This window comes from Chiloscyllium plagiosum, chromosome 9 (genome assembly GCF_004010195.1).
Source record: "Chiloscyllium plagiosum isolate BGI_BamShark_2017 chromosome 9, ASM401019v2, whole genome shotgun sequence".
In the NCBI taxonomy this organism is placed as follows: Eukaryota; Metazoa; Chordata; class Chondrichthyes; order Orectolobiformes; family Hemiscylliidae; genus Chiloscyllium; species Chiloscyllium plagiosum.
Genome location: NC_057718.1, coordinates 104,670,127 through 104,687,669, shown reverse-complemented (window position 1 = coordinate 104,687,669; position 17,543 = coordinate 104,670,127). Strand labels below are relative to the sequence as shown.

Below are 17,543 nucleotides of genomic sequence, written 5' to 3'. Positions count from 1 at the left end.
CCCCCTCACCCATGCTCCCACACAGCCCCCCAACCCCTCACCTCTCTGCTCCCCACCCACCATTGTGTGTTTGACTGAGCCCCGGGATGTCTCCCTGATGCTGACTATCCATCTTGTTTGAAACAGGTACGCCCCGGTTGGAATCCTGTTCCTGGTTGCCAGCAGAATCGTGGAGATGGAGGATGTGGTTTTGCTAGTAACCGGTTTGGGGAAATACGTCCTTGCTTCTATACTGGGCCATTTCATTCACGGAGGGATCATACTGCCCTTGATCTATTTGCTGTTCACTCGCAGAAACCCGTACAAGTTTCTGTTGGGCATTATAACTCCGTTAACCACAGCTTTCGGAACATGCTCCAGGTCTGTCACTCACTGTTTTCTCGTCAATGTCACTTCGAGAGGGGTGGCATGAGGGTGGGGGTTACATATTTTTCCTTATGGTTGGTGAGATCATCACGTGGCTGCAGTTCCCAAACAGAAGACTAGTCATCAGATTGGTCAAAGAGCTGGGATCTTAACATTGCTTTATATTCCAGGGGGTTCAGTCTCATTCCACTCAATCTCTCCTCCCATGGATAGCCGTGTCATTAAGGGAATCAAACAACCACCTGCTCAAAGGAATTGATTTTTAAAGGGCTTTCACAGACTGGGAGTGAAGCATGGAAACAAAGTGGTCATTGGGAGAGTTCCAGAGATCAGGGGTTCACTGGTGGACAATCAGCTCGTAACATGAAAGAGAAAATCAGAGCTGGAGCATGGGGGGGGTTGCATTCTGGGAAATCTGTGTGGATGGGACCTGGAACCACTTGGTGATGGGAGCAGTCAAACCTCTAGAGAATAGTGATCTCATGCAGGTCAATAAGGAAGAATAAGGTTGTAACATTTTCCTCAGAAGAGAGCTATCGAATTCTGGATTGGCTAGAGGGCATGGAATATTGAGAAGGGAAGATTGACCATGAGACTATTTGACAATCAATTTATAGTTTCCATTTGGAACATGTGGGTCACTGGCTGGGCCCAGTATTTATTGCCCATCCTTAGGTACTTTTGAGAAGGTGGGGGTGAGCTGCCTTCTTGAACCACTGCAGTCCGTGTGCTGTGGGTTGATCCACAGTGCCCTTAGGGAGGGAATTCCAGGAGTTTGATCCAGCGAATCAACAGTGATATATTTCCAAGTTCAGGATGGTGAGTGTCCTGAAGGGGAACTTGCATGGGGGTGGTGTTCCCATGTATCCGCTGCCCCTTGGTCTTCTGGATGGAAGTGGTCGTGGGTTTGGAAGATGCTGTCTGAGGATCTTTGGTGAATTTCTGCAGTGCATCTTGTCGTTCGGGCACACTGTTGTCACTGAGCGTTGGTGGTGGAGGGATGGGGTGTTTGTGGATATGGTGCCAATCAAGTAGACTGCTCTGCCCTGGATGGCGTTGTTGGAACTGCACTCACCCAGGCAGGTGGGAATTGTCGAGACGATGATCATGTGAGTGGAGGTTTGAGTGATGGAGAGTGACAGACATAAGCAATGAAGTGTTCTGTTTCAGATTTGAAGAGATTTTAATTTTCAGGAATAACTAGACTTTTCCATCTTTGGAATTTTACAAGTAGGGAACTTGACCAAAACCTTTCCTCGGGGGAAGTTCTGTGAGTGGACTGTCCTGTGGCAAACTGTTGTTTACTCTGGCCAGCAGCATCGGCAGAGAGAGAGAGCAGAGTTTTGGTTCTGAAGAGTCACTGGACTCAAAATGTTAACTCTGCTCTCTCTCCACAGATGCTGCCAGGCCTGCTGAGTTTCTCCAGGACTTTCTCATTCTGTTTTTGATTTCCAGCATCTGCGGTTTTTAGTGTTTGTTTTTGTGCTGTTATTATTTTGTGTTACGTGGGAATCGCTGTCACCTGTTAACATAGTCAGCACATTGTAAGCTAATAGTGAAGGGCTTTGCAGAGTTGCTTTTAGCAGGACATCTGTTAATATTTCCCAGATTTGTGCTGCCATTAGGAAGGTAAATGATAGAACTGACATGTTAATGGACACTCTGCTAATGGAGTATTTGCTTTGCCATCACCTAAAGATTCCGAAATATTTGCTTAGCCCCGATGGCTTTGGGATAAAAGGTTACAATTAAAAGGATGTCAGAGAAAACCCTGCAGTAGAAGAGTCCGTGTTCATTGTTGTTGGTGTGAACAGTAAAGAGGGAATAGAGTCATACAGCACAGAAACAGACCCTTCAACCCAACCAGTCCATGCCAACCATAATCCCAAACTAAACGAGTCCCACTTGCCTGCTCCAGTGTAATACAATTTGTTCATCTCCATCGTGCTGCTCATGGGGAGTTCGTGCTCAGGGCAAAGAGGGTTAGGAGGTGGGGGCAGGAAGGGGGGAGTAATTGGATCAATGAGTGGGAGGGGCTGTGTTGGAAAGGGAGATGGGGAAACCTGCAAGTTAAGGTGAGAGTGAACAAATCGAAAGGAACAGAACAATGGAGCGGCTCTCATACAGCGTTAATAATGTTGAAGCTGGACGAATAATTCCCCGTCATGAGTTCAAATCTCAGCAGTGTAGTTTTGAGACTTTGATTTCAGGTTAAAAGAATATCTGGAATATAATCAAACCCTGTATTTTAACCTCGACTGTAAAATAGTTTGACCATTGTTAAAATTCAACCTCCCTTTAAGGCCTGGTCTGTATGGGACCACACCACCAGGGCTGCCTCTTAATTACCCCGAAACTGGTCAGCACACCACACTGCTGTCTCCAAGGAGAGGGAGATTAAACCAAAAGACTGCTTGGCATTGAACCATCTTAGCTCACCCTGCCAGGCTCCTCCCTGACATTTGGGATTGGTGCCAATGTTGGTAGAGTACTGTGTTCTCAGTAAAATGTTTCTGTTCTGCCCAGTTTCCTGAGTTCTCTGCAGGGATTCCAACTCCTGCAAAATGAAAGGACGGCAGTCGAATCAGTCTTTGTTAGCTGTGGGACACAGCTCCAGGTTCGAGTCCAACTCCAACTCTGGTCAGCAGTGGAGGGTGTGTTTGTAACCTGGCCAAACAAGATGATGTCAGCCTGTCGATCTATCCAATCGGCCAATGATAGATGGCAGGAGGGACAGAGAGTCTCCTGGTCAGCTCCTCTGCTTAAGACAATGACAAACCAGGAGTGTGCACAGAGCAAGCTCTGAAACGGGGGCTGTAGAAAAGAAAGACCGTGTTACAGAAACCAGACATTTGTTCAACTGGTCTTTGGCCATGTTTAAGATGCACATTCTTAAACATGTGCTCATTCCAGCCTCATGTTAAATATATCTGCAGTATACAGTATACCTTTACACCTCTCTCTGGGAGCCATGTTCACATTCTCCCCATTCTCTGGAGGAGGGGGAAGAGGTTTCTTCTGAATTCTCCATTGGATTTATTAAGGACTCTCCTTTTGTTAATGGTCCTCAGGTGGTTCATACCAGGAGAAGGGTCTCACTTTCTGGGTGATTTTGTTTGGAAGTTGGAGCCAGGATCATTTCAGCCCTGATTGATCAGAGTTAGAGATCACTGCCCCCAGCCCTGGAGGTAAAAACCAGAAGAAAGGTCTCCCCCAACCCTCACTTTCTCTTTCCTCTGTATCTCTCTTTATCTCTCTCTCTCTCACATTCTTTCCCAGTAAGAGTCCCTGCAAAACTCTGACCAAGTTGTTCCCTAAAATGTAATTTGGAGTGAAGTCTTTATTGAATAATTGCTCCAGTGACTTGTGACCTTCTACTGCTTGAAGGCACTCTATAAATGCAAGTTGTTACAAAGTGGAATTGCTGAGGCCAGATCCTGAGCCATATGGGTACCATGCTGTGTCTAATAGAGTGCCCTGATTTGGAAGGTGCACGTTTGACTCTCTCTCCTTATCGTACATTGCAGTTCAGCCACTCTACCTTCAATGATCAAGTGTGTGGAAGAAAACAATGGAATCGATAAGAGGATCTCTCGGTTTGTTCTCCCCATTGGAGCTACAGTCAACATGGATGGTGCTGCTTTGTTTCAGAGTATTGCTGCTGTCTTCATTGCAAATTTGAACGATATCACCTTGGATGCAGGACAGATCTTCACCATTATGTAAGTATCAAGTTCTCATTTTTTGTTATTTTATGATTATGTGTCAGAGATCTCTCACTCTCTGCCACACTCTCTTTAGTTTCTCTGGAGAGAGATGTCCCTATTAAACTGGTGTGGAGTTCCCCAGGTCCCACTCTAAGAACACAAGCCGAACACTGAATGGGCCCTGCAGCCTGCCCTGTCACTGTATGGGCCTGACGCCTGCCCTGTCACTGCATGGGCCCTGGCACCTGCCCTGTCACTGCATGGGCTCTGGGGCCGGCCCTGTCACTGTATGGGCCCTGGAGCCTGCCCTAACACTGTATGGGCCCTGGCTCCTGCCCTGTCACTGTATGGGCCCTGGAGCCTGCCCTGTCAATGTATGGCCCTGGAGCCTGCCCTGTCACTCTATGGGCCCTGGCTCCTGCTCTGCCACTGTAAGGGCCCTGGTGCCTGCTCTGTCACTGTAAGGGCCCTGGAGCCTGCTCTGTCACTGTATGGGCCCTGGCTCCTGCCCTGTCACTGTATGGGCCCTGGCTCCTGCCCTGTCACTGTATGAGCCCTGGCTCCTGCCCTGTCACTGTATGAGCCCTGGAGCCTGCCCTGTCACTGTATGGGCCCTGGAGCCGGCCCTGTCACTGTATGGGCCCTGGCTCCTGCCCTGTCACTGTATAGGCCCTGGCTCCTGCTCTGTCACTGTATGGGCCCTGGCTCCTGCCCTGTCACTGTATGGGCCCTGGCTCCTGCCCTGTCACTGTATGGGCCCTGGCGCCTGCCCTGTCACTGTATAGGCCCTGGCTCCTGCTCTGTCACTGTATGGGCCCTGGCTCCTGCCCTGTCACTGTATGGGCCCTGGTGCCTGCCCTGTCACTGTATGGCCCCTAGCTCCTGCTCTGTCACTGTATAGGCCCTGGCTCCTGCCCTGTCACTGTATGGGCCCTGGCTCTTGCCCTGTCACTGTATGGGCCCTGGTGCCTGCCCTGTCACTTTATAGGCTCTGGTGCCTGCTCTGTCACTCAGTGAGATTGGAGCTGACCTGGCTGTCACCTCAGCTCCACTTCCCTTTCCCCCAACTCCTCCCACAGCCCTGAACCTCCTCATGTCTCTAACCCAGCTTTGACCCAGCCTCCATAGAGAATTCCACAGAGTAATGAGCATCTCAGAGAAAGAAACATCCTCATCTCTGACATAAAAGGGAGACCTTTTAGTCTTAAAAATTTATCCCAATGTGGCAACGTTCTTCATCAAGTCTCTTCCTCAAATCTTTCCATAAGATAACCTCTCTTTCATCCAATCTCCTGAAGATGCAGCCCAACCTATCCACATCGGAATTTTAAAAAAAAAATCATTCATAACGGTATCACTGGCCAGGCCAGTATTTATTGTCCACCCCAAAGAGTCAACCACATGGCTGTGGGTCTGCAGTCACATGTAGGCCAGGCCAGGTAAGGATGGCGGTTCCCTTCCCTGAAGGACATTAGTGAACCAGATAGATTTTTTTTTCCATTTTTTATGTTTTATTAAGCAATTACAAAAAACAGCTTACAAAAAACAGTTAACATTTACAGCTGTATACAACAGCAATTTTACAAGGGAGAGGAGCAGCAAAACCCAGCCCCAAACCCTACCATTCAACCAGTTTACAGGGGAAATGAGGACAAACCTCAAATCCCAGTTTCAAATATGAAAAGACAGCAACAATGACATTTGTATGTAAGACAGTTGTGTTACCAGATGGATTTATTTCCCGACACTCAGCAATGAGTGAACATTAATGACATCATTAGACTCTTAATTGAACTCAAATTCCACCAGCTGCCCTGGCAGGATTTGAACCTAAATCCCCAGGACATTACCTGGGTCTCTGGATTAAGAGGCCAGTGATAATACCATTAGGCCATCATCTCCCTTTGATTGCCAGTTAACTTCTAATCAATACTAGTTTAATACGATGGCCCTCTGAGAATCACAGATTGATACAGTAAATGATGGAACTGTTCAATCCAAAGATAAAAGAACAATGTTCTAACTTGCTGTATCCCCTGGTCTTAGAAATAATGAACTTCCAAAAAGGAACACAGGCCCTTGCTTTGAAACAAGACCTTTATTTCTCTCTGAGGAATATCCATAACAAGCCTGCTCTGAATTCATTGTGCTGTCCGTACCTTAACATGAACCACTTCCTGTTTGCCTATTGCTCCTGGTCTCCATTGCCTCCCTGTTTGGTACAATGCCTCGATTTTAGACATTTCATCACGTTTTCATTCCTCTCCACAATGTTACCCTCCCTAGCTCTGTCATCTCCTCCAAACCCGTAACCTTCTCCCACTCTTTACCCCTCCAGTTTGGACCACCTGGGCATCTCACGATTCCCCTTGCTCCATCGTTGGTAGCTAGGCCCTCAGCTTCCTGGCCCCCAATCTCAGGATGTCCCATCCCAACCCTATCTACCCCACCACCTCTCCGTCGCTTTGCAAAATTAACGCTGATTGCAATGCCCTCAAATTTATATTTCGTTTGGTTCTGGTCTCCTTCCTATTGGAAGGATGTTGTGAAACTTGAAAGGGTTCATAAAAGATTGACAAGGATGTTGCCAGGGTTGGAGGGTTTGAGCTACAGGGAGAGGCTGAACAGGCTGGGGCTGTTTTCCCTGGAGCATTGGAAGCTGAGGGGTGACCTTATAGAGGTTTACAAAATTATGAGGGGCATGGATAGGGTAAATAGGCAAACTCTTTTCCCTGGGGTTGGGGAGTCCAGAACTAGAGGGCATAGGTTTAGGGTGAGAGGGGAAAGATATAAAAGAGACCTAAGGGGCAACTTTTTCACACAGAGGGTGGTACGTGTATGGAATGAGCTGCCAGAGAATGTGATGGCAGCTGGTACAATTGCAACATTTAAGAGGCATTTGGATGGGTATATGAATAGGAAGGGTTTAGAGGGATATGGGCCAGGTGCTGGCAGGTGGGACTAGATTGGGTTGGGATATCTGGTCGGCATGGACGGGTTGGACCGAAGGGTCTGTTTCCGTGCTGCACATCTCTATGACGCTATGATTCTGTGACTCCCTAGAGGTGCCTTGGAACATTTGGGTTAAAGGTGATATATGAATGCACATCATTCTTGTTGTATGAAAACACAAAGCCCTGGAGAAATTCAGCCAGTATGTCATTGTCTGTGGAGAGAGAAAACAGCATGGCTTCTTCAGAACAGCTGGTATCTTCAGTTTCTTCATTGGCCTGAGGCATTCACTCTGTTTCTGTCTCCACAGATGCTGCCAGACTTGCTGAGTTTCTCCAGCACTTTCTGTTTCAAGGCCCATAAGGAGCGACCTGACCTCCCAGTCACCGCCCATTTTAATTCCCTTTCCCCCTCCCTTTCCAACATGACCATCCTTGGCTTCCTCCATTACCACAGTAATTCAGACCGCAAACTGGGGGAACAACACCTCACCTACCGCCTGGGCAGATTACAGCCCGGAGGACTCAATAATGAGTTCTCCAATTTCAAATAACCTTCCTTCCCATCCCCTGACTTCCTTACCAAACCCTCCCCCTCCCTTCCATTCCTCTGATCTTCCAGCTACCAACTGGATTCATTCCTCCCATCGACCAACCAGGACGTACCTACCACCTGTACCACTTGTCACTACCTCACCACTCTGCCCCTCTCCCCATCCATAACCCTCCCCCCCTCTTTATGTGCAACTCCCCTTTACCCGCACCCGCAGTCCTGAAGAAGGGTTACACCTGAAACACCAGAATTCTCCAGCTCCTGATGCTGCCTGGCTGCTGTGTTCCTCCAGCCTCCTGCCTGTTTACTTTACAATGTTGGAAGCAGGTGGTCATTGAGATGGACAATGTGACAAACTGCTTATGTCAGGAGCAGGGTTAGAGTCTCAACCCCGATTACAGCATGAAATCAGAGACAGCAATGTGATATAATTGCACCTCATTTGTCTGAAAGCTGATCCAGTATTTGCTCAGTTTCATCTCCACAAATCAATTGTCATTTTTTATTTGCGTCTCCACATTAATCAAACCTGAAGCTGATGCTAATTCAGCAAATCCCTCTCCTGAGCATTATAGGTGAATCAGACCAGCCTAACTTCGACAGTTCCCAGGCAACAAAAGCAGAGTCCCTCTCCGTTTTCCCATCAGTTTGTGCTGCAGCACACGTTCCTCTATAAACAAAAAATCTTTCCAATTTGGACAGAGCCTGCTGACCAGTGGGTTTCACCTGCGGCTGTGTTTGCAGTGACGTTACATACTCAATCAATTTCTACACACACTCCATTAATTTTTGCATCACCCCAGAGGTTGGGGATATTTGGATCAATGAATCTGCCATTCCTTGTAAACTCTGTTGGTTAAACCATTCCTCCTCATCCATCTTAATCTGACCTGCAGCTTGTGACAGAGATAACCATCCCCTCGTCCTCCAACCCCACTCCACTGGCCTCCAGCTGCCTGCGGCTTGCTTTTGTCCTATTCATCAGAACCAGGGACTCTCTTCCAGTGGTTTCTCTTCCTGCTCCATCTGATGCCCCCTGCCTATTTTTCATCTACATGTGGCCCATCAGCAACACCACCAGGTCCGGGGTTAGCTTCCCACACATACATTGACATATACCACACCTCTCTCCATCCCTCTGCTGTGCCTACATTATCCAACTGCATATCCATTTTCCTCCACTTTGGTTAAACAGGTGGTTCCACCAAATAGATATTGGGAAGAAGACTGAAGGCATTGTCTCTGCTTCCTGCTCCAAATGTCTCCGCTCCCCCACCCACGGCCAACCTAACCTCCGTCTGAAATAGCTTTGAGAGCCACTCAGTATGAGGCAACTAGAGATAGACAACAATTACCCACCTTGCCAGTACTGCCCACATTTGTGGAATTCTTTCCCGGAGAGGGCTGTCGAGGCTGGGGTCATTGAGTATATTCAAGGCTGAGGCAGGCAGGATTTTAATCAAGAAGGGAATTGAGGGTTATGGAGGAAAGGCAGGGAGTGGAGTTGAGGATGATCAGATTAGCAGTGACCTTATTGAAAGGCAGACCAGGCTCGATGGGCTGAATGGCCTAACTCTGTTCCTATGGCTTATGGTGTTTGGGGAGCAGGGTAGACATGAGAGAAAATGGCAGAAGGATCAAGCGATGGGTGAGATAAAGAGGGGATGGAAGTGGGGCAGAAACAAAGTAGGTGGCCAGAATGGCCTGTCTGTAGACTCACTGCAGCGAGATGATCGGTGAGTGAGTGTGATTGTTGTTGAAGTGCTGCTGGTTGTAATCACAGAGTGACGGCTACAGCTTCGAGTGTTGGAGCAGCTGGAATTCCAGCTGGAGCTGTGCTGACTATCGCCATCATCTTGGAAGCTATTGGACTCCCCACCAATGACCTTTCACTAATATTAGCCGTTGACTGGATTGTGTAAGTATAAAAGATCTCACTATCAGCCACAGTCCATTTTTTTAGCAAGTCGTTTATGTAATATTTAAATGTTTCCTTGTGTTTGGGACCTCTACTTTTCCTTCATTCAGATGTGGTCCTGGTAATGATGGGAAAGTAGGGATGGACTAATATCCTGGAATTGCTGACATGTGGACATTTTCCAAACTCGAGAGTTAATTGGATAAATGTGTTATTCCCTGCTCAGTGAGCAGTGAGCTTCATGACTTGGCCTCACATTAATCCCATCAGACAAGTTGCCACCCAGGAACGTTCACTGTGTAGCAGACGTTCATAAACCCGAGGTAGTGGGCTGTAACGCTCAGACCTGGGGTATTAACTCACAGGAGCCCCCTTCCCCCACCACCCCTCTGCTTGCTGACTCCACTTGTTCCAAGCCAAGCAACATTTTCATTTCAAAATTTTTCTCCCTGTTCTCACATTCCTACGTAGTCTCCCCAGCTCTGTAGCAATATTCGATTCCCCACCCTACCCCATCATGGGAGATTAACCCCCCCCCCCCTTCCAATTCTGAATCTTGTATGTTTCTAATCCCCATGGCTTTGCTGTTACTGGATGTTCCTTCAGCTGCCTAAGCCCTAACCTGGGGAATTCCCTCCATAAACCTCTCCACCTGACTGTGCCACTGAAGGGGAAGGGGAGGAACTCACCACCACTTGCTCAGGGGCAATTAGGGATGGGCAATAAACTGTTAAAGTCCCTGTTTGTTACGGCTCAGGGAATCCCTGATGTACTTGACCTGTAAGCCTCTCTTGGTTCATCCCAGAGATCATTCTCTGTGGTGGTCTGGAATATAAAACTCTTACAGGCAGTTTAGTTTAAATTATTATCTTTATTTACCATTAATATTACACTATAACATGGATACCTATGCGCCAGGCTTGAGTTAAGGTTGTAAAACCATTAGCAGAGTAACAGTGCCAGCTCTTACCCCTCAGAGCTCTCTCAGGCTACTCTCCTTATTGCTGCAAACAGGCTGTCTTCATACGGAATTTGATATTAAAATTACAAAACGCCACATGTCCTTAAACAGATAAGTGGCAATAAAATGACAAAAGTTTGCAGAGGAAGAGAAACTCATTGACAGGTCTGTGTACGCTTGACTAATTAAGATACAGGCACATCAAAGTGGGACACCATGATCCAGCCAGGTCCCAAATGGCCGATTGCTTTGGCTCGATAGCCTTCCCTTTTAACACTACATCGCAACGAGGGACTAGTCTGAACTATGTGGAAAAGGTCATGAGGTAACCTCGCTCAGCTAACATGTGCAGTATCACTGTCCTACAAGATGGCTTTTTCTTTTAAAATCATCTTAGATTCCCAAAATACAAATTAAATTCATAACATTTCTGGATCTTGAGCTCCTGGGAACAACACACAAACATTCAATCCATGACAAGCAAGTGTATACACAAATCAGACCACAGAGTGTTAACATTTCCACCAGCTTCTGTCCTCTCTCTCTCTCTCTCTCTCTGTGGCCCTTGAACCCTTCAGTCAATGTAATGTACAGAAGAATGTTTCCCCTCTCCCACTCACACATGAACATCTTCCAACTTTCTTACTATCTCAGTTTCGGCCTCCGTGTTTTCCTAGCTTGTCAGTGTGATGAGACATTCACATTCCAGAACTGTCAAGATGAGGGGGCTGAGCTTCATAAATTCAAACCTGCTCAGTGTGGTATACATGAACGTGTATCAGGATTGTTCTATTACGTGCATATTTAGCTTATTAAATTACAAGTTCTTTTCCTATTGAGTAGGAGTTTTGTTAAGAGTCTTCAATATAAACCAGAAATTTAGTTATCCAACATCCAACTGTGAAACGTGTGCAGCGTCCAGCCCCTGGGGCGAGAAGGAAGTACTGCCACACGTTCCACAAGTGAACAGTGTTATCACCTTATTTACACAGATCCATTAACACTAAGAATAGACGCCCTTAATTTTTCTGAATAAATGTGTCAGGCTACCAGCTTTCTCAAAATGATGCCCTTTGTCAGCAACATCACATACCCTAGAAAATAAAACCAAACCTTTTTATTTTTAAGATTAGTGTGTTGCTGGAAAAGCACAGCAAGTCAGGCAGCATCCAAGGAGCAGGCAAATCAACGTTTCAGGCAGGAGCCCTTCATCAGAAATTCTTGATGAAGGGCTCCTGCCCGAAATGTTGATTTTCCTGCTCCTTGGATGTTGCCTGACCTCCTGTGTTTTTCCAGCAACACTCTAATCTTGACTTGAATCTCCAGCATCTGCAGTCCTCACTTTCGCCTTTTTATTTTTAAGACATCCCTTAAAACTTTCTCCAACCTGAATATCTCTTTCTGGTACACTTTCAAATTTTATTACTTTGAAGGTGCTACATAAATGCAAGGTGAGGTTGTTGTCCTTGGAAGGAGGGATTTGAGACATGGCAGTGTAGAGTTACATTGGAGCCCTCCTTTTACTGACTATGCATTATCTCCTCCTACATTGCTCAGACATTAGGAGCTGAACTTTGGGGATAGTACGTTCTGTTTCTTGTATGGTTTGTGGGCTTGTTATCCCACAAGAGTTAAACAAGGAGATCAGTCCAGTATTGTTTTCTGTAGAATGTAGATGTTAAGAGGTGGTTAAATTGAGTTTTCAAGATTAAAAAAGGGGACAGAAAGTGTAAGGAGGGGGTTTTCAATCACTGGGATGTCCAAGACTAATGCTGAGGCTGAATATTTGAGCCAGACCTTTTGGGATTGAAATGAGGAAACTCTTTGATGCACAAAGGGTGGTAGACCTTTTGAATTCTCTCCGACAAATGGCAATTATCACTAGATCAATTGTTCATTTAAAATCTGGGGGTAGTAGACTGTTGTTAACCAGAGGGTACTGTGGGATCATAGAATCCCTACAATGTGGAAACAGGCCACACAGACCCTCTGTAGAGTAATCCACCCAGACCTGTCCCCCTACCCTATTATTCTACATTCCCCCCTGATTAATCCACCCTGACCTGCACATCTTTGGACTGTGGGAAGAAGCCGGAGCACCTGGACGAAACCCACACAGATACGGGGAGAATGTGCAAACCCCACCCAGTCGATCACCCGAGGCTGGAATTGAACCCAGGTCCCTGCTGCTGTGAGGCAGCAGTGCTAACCACTGAGCCACCGTGTCGCCCATATATTGGGATATTGGGGCAGTTTAAGAAGCAGTGGGTGAGGTGATGGCTAAAGGCAGTTTAATTTCTGAAATAATTCTTCAGAGGGAGGTATCCCATTGCCCTTTATTTAAAAATGCCCAATCTTTGACAATAGCCTCTCACTGAGCCAGGCATTCGGGAGGCTTGACATCCCTGACATTCACAAACAGAAACAGAAATGGCTGGAAAAGCTCAGCAGATTTGGCAGCATCTGTGGAGAGAAATCAGAGTTAACGTTTCGGGTCCGGTCACCCTTCCTCAGAACTGACTAGCAGCATCTGTAGTGTTTTTGGTTTTTATCCCTGACATTCAACCTTTTCTATCAGCCTGGGCTCCCTGATTGGGCTGCTAGTGTGGTCCAATCAGGAGGCTGCTATTCTGTGGGGTCTAGCTGGCTGACCCCCGTCACTATCGCTAGAGTGTACAGGAAAGGAAGATTCTGGAAAAGGAACTCCAGGCTGCTGCTTTGTGGTGTGACTGAGACAGTCAGCCGAGTGTGGGGTCACTCCAGTTACTGACACCCCAGCAAGCCACAGGAAATCCTGGACAATCGCCAAGATCCTCAGAGATTATTGGCAGCTTGACTTTGGTCAACATAAGAGTGTCTTCACTTCTGATTGGCCCCTGAATAATGCACATTAATGTTGAGCTGACCAAGGCCCTGGATAGACCCCAGTTTGTGCTGGATGAGGTCACTCAGTTGGGGTGATAGTAGGGGCTGTGCAGGGGCTGTCATTCTCCTGAAAAGCCATGATCTCATTGGATGATAGAGGAGGCTGAATGGCCTCATCCAGCTCCTGAGGAATGTTCCGTGTTCCCCAGCTACACAGTGCCCCTAGCTGGAAGGCTTACCTGAGGTAGGGTTTGGGTAATGCCATCTTTGAGCTCAGCCCTGGCAGCTTCTGCACTGAGACAGGGGTTTGGGCACCTCTTACCCAGAGCAGTATCCGAGAGCTAGTTTCCCCCCTAACAGAAGCATGGGGAGGAGGGGGTACAGGGTTGTAGAGCCCCTCCCCCCCTCACACTGTACACTGACTGATGGCTGTGACTGTGAACAGGGACCGGAGCTGCACTGTGGTCAACGTCGAGGGTGATGCTCTGGGAGCAGGGATTCTTCACTACACCTGCCTTTCTGAACTGGACCCAGTGAAACCCGAACTGACGGATGTGAAAGTTGAAGCCGTAGCTAACCCGAGTTCCGAGGAAGAAACCTCTCCCCTGGTCTCTTACACTAAACAGCTGTCAACTCCTGCCAACACCATTGATTCAGAACCAAAGGAATCTGTGCTCTGAAGGCATCAAAATACTTCTCCCTGTTTCAGAAACCCCTTTTCCACCTGAAAGCTACCTTCACGTGGGAAGAATAATCTCCAGTGTTAATGGTTGATTTCTAATTATTTAATGTGAGTGTTGGTGTCAGTTACTTAGTCATCTTCAAACCAATTATTTTGCAATTATTTAAGTAAAGATCCAACATTAATGAGCAGGAAGCATCCCCAACCAACATTCCATGAGTATTAGATTCAGACATCATGGAAACAGAGGGAGCCGCCCAGGATCTCAGTTATCCATGGCCTTCCTACAACATATAATGTTTAAAAACTTCAGTCACGTTTAATATTTCTTAATTGTCCTGTTGCCTTTTTCCTATTTAGATGTTCATAGAAAAAGAGATAAGGGTATTTGAAGTCTTTCCTTCTGTTGTGGCTGAGACAGGAGGTTTCACATGTTCTGTTGTCAATGGCTAAGTTTTCACACTGAGGCAGTATTATGTTGCCATTTACAGTATCCTGTATGACTTGTAATGAATGTGTTAGTGTGTCAGTTGCTGTAAAAGATTTGCAAATATTTTGATGTTCATGGTCTCTGTTACATAACCCTCTTGGAGACAATACTTTATTTGGATTGACCAGGACGAGAGGAGAGTTGACCGTTTCACTGAGACACTGGGGGATCTGGAACTTACTGCTTATATAGATAGAGGCAGAAACTCTCCCCTCTTTGTAAAAAGAAAACCACTTGGATATGCAGTTAGTGTCAGGCCCAAGAGCTGAAGATGAAATTAGTTTATATATCATAAAAATGACAGACCAAGTGGCCTCCCACTGCACTGTGAGTTTTCTCTGTTTCTCAATGTTCATTTCAGATGGGCTTTGAGATGTTGCTTTAACCTGCTTAACCCTGTGCCTTACTGTTTACTTCCTCTGCCCTGACCATACCTCTCCAACAAACCCATGCTGATCAGTAGCTGAGGTGCAGAGACGTGTGTGTGAGAAATTCCCACAAGCTGAAAGATAATATGGTCACAGATTGGAAAATGGTAAGGGTTTTTGCCTCACCCACTTGGTGCTGCTTTAATAAGCAGCAGTCTACATGCTTTCAGAATTCCTTGGCACCACATTGAGTAGGATGAGCCTTCCATCCTGGGCCTGCCTTTGTGTTTCTCTGGTCTCAGGTGCAGAGACCAGTTGGAATGGTTTCCTAAGCAATTAAATGGTGGAAATTCTGCATATAAAGCAAGGAACGAGCAGTTGTTTCCAAGAGACTTTACTGTACCTTTTACACAAATTATTCATCTGTCAAATTTATTCTTCCGAATGTTTTTTAAAGAAGTAATTTCCTTTTGTAAACACCCTGATTAAAACACTGAGAGTAAAAGGCATGGACAATGTGCTGACCAAGCGTTTGACAACAGTTTTGGAAGTTGTAGAGTAACTGACTAGACTGTACCTCACTGCTGGTGATGTGTTCGCTAACATACAGCTTGTTACACAATGTTCCTGGGAGAGTTTTGCTTTGAAAGACACATTTTGCAACACAGTTTAGCATTCTCCTCATTAACAATAGCAGTTAACCCAGGTACACGTCCATCACCATGGGGATGTATTTCATTGGTAGTCTCACCACCTCGCTGAAAATGATCTGAAAGATCAGCTTCCTAAAAGGGTAGTCCATTCCAAACTCGGGATCCAATAACCATTCTCCATGAGCCCTGATAGAACTTGGTTTCAGCGTACATGTATCTACTAACCTCCGCGCTGACTTCATGTCAAAGCACATTGCAGAATTGTCAGAACTAATCTCTGAGGGAATGAAACAGTAAAGCAGTTATCCTGAGGAACCTTAACAAAACTTTATCCAATGAAGTAATTGTATTCTGGGTAACTCAATGTCATTGGATAACAGTGAGAAAAATTTCCTTTTCAAAACTTGATTTGCATCCTGACGTGATTGTGATATGGTGTAGAAATGTTCAGTTGAGATGAATCGATTACAGTTTCTTTTGAACTGATGTTCTTTTTGTTTTAAAGAAGGTGGTTTGATTTACTGTACATGTTACTAAATATCTTTATCCTGTACTTTGCCTGGACCATGTTAATTCCCATCCTGATCTTGTGCAAGATAGGGACCTCTGCGACCCCCCATCAGGCACTCTGCTTCCCTTCCCAAGAACAAAGACACGGAGGAGTTCGTCCAAAACTATGTATTCAGTTCTGCAGAACCGGGTGTTACCTCAATGGCTTCCCACGAGGCACACACACAGATTGTAATCCCCGCGCATTATATACATGTAGTAATGGGCTGGGCCTTCTACTGTCTCAGCCAATGGGTGTCAAAGTTCCCCACTGTCCTCCCTGATGGATGAGATTATTTGGTTCATCACCCAGCCAATCAGTGTTTGAGTTCACCGTTCTCCCTTATATGGATGATGATGTACAGCCATGGGTTGTGGGCAGTCCCTCAGCCACGAGGAAAGCTGTTTCCATTGTTCCATTCATGAAAATCTAGGGGAGTATCTGCTGGTGCTTACTACAGGGTAGAAAGGACTAAAATGGTGGCTTTGTACTTACTATGTGCTTACTACAACAGTTAATGATTTAAAAATTACACCACCCCTTACAATCTTCAAATCAAGGCCTCATCCCACTCCATACCCAGCCCAACCCAACCCCAATACAATGCAACACGACCCAACCTCAAAACAACCCAACCCCATACAACCACATCACAACCTAATATAACCCCAACCAACCCCAATACAGCAGAACATGACCCAACCCAACCCCAATGCAACCACAACACAACCCAATACAACCCCAGCCCAATTTTGTACAATACAATACAGCCCTGACCAGCCAAAGCAGCATAATCTAACACAGTAACACACAGTAGAGATAACATACTCGCAGCTGGATCATGTCACTTTCCTGTTTCTCCAAGTCAAGAAGCAGGAGACAAGTGCGCCCATGAAAAGAATTTCAGAATTCAAGTGATTATTTCATCTAAACACAGTGGCCTTATTTCCAACTCTTTTTGATAATGGTAATAATAATGCTGCAGCTCCAAACGTTATTCAATCACCTTAACTCTTCACAGAGTGACAAGAACAATGAGAGTTTACACTTGTTACCATGACGAGTGGGGATTGAGCTTTCTCTAGTTTGTTTAAATGATGTAATTTAATCTTGTCCTGATGTAAAGTATTGCTGATAATGTCTAATCTAATAATGTCATAGATTCTGCTAAGAACTGTATTACAAATGCTGTGAATTTAAATTACTGACTGATATTGACGTAAACTGAGTTTTTGCCAAACTGGATTGCAATGTTCTTTGAATAAAGTTAATGCTGTCAATGTGCCATTTTTGTGTTTTTTTTAACTAAAGCCCTTCTGTAGCCATGCAGGAGTTTGTATATTTTCAGCTTCTCCCAAGTTTAGGTGGTAAAACAGAATTATATCCAGACTGTATCCAGGGCAGGGAGTGATGGAGATAGGGAGGGGGCATTAGGGGGCTGGTGGAAGAAGTGACGGAGATAGGGAGGGGGCTGTAGGG

General features: G+C 46.0%; 2 protein-coding genes across 2 annotated transcripts in view; both read left to right on the top strand.

The window, feature by feature from the left end:
• The window catches only part of slc1a4 (solute carrier family 1 member 4), a 27,407-nt gene extending 11,304 nt beyond the window's left edge, over positions 1–16,103 (top strand). Inside the window, exons 5-8 of the mRNA XM_043696689.1 lie at positions 127–360; positions 3,894–4,088; positions 9,361–9,495; positions 13,767–16,103. Coding sequence (XP_043552624.1) covers positions 127–360; positions 3,894–4,088; positions 9,361–9,495; positions 13,767–14,001 — 799 coding nt within the window. The 3' untranslated portion in view covers positions 14,002–16,103. The remainder of the gene's footprint in view (positions 1–126; positions 361–3,893; positions 4,089–9,360; positions 9,496–13,766) is intronic.
• cep68 (centrosomal protein 68) overlaps positions 1–17,543 on the top strand; it is a 130,482-nt gene that overhangs the window by 56,653 nt on the left and 56,286 nt on the right. The window lies entirely within an intron of this gene.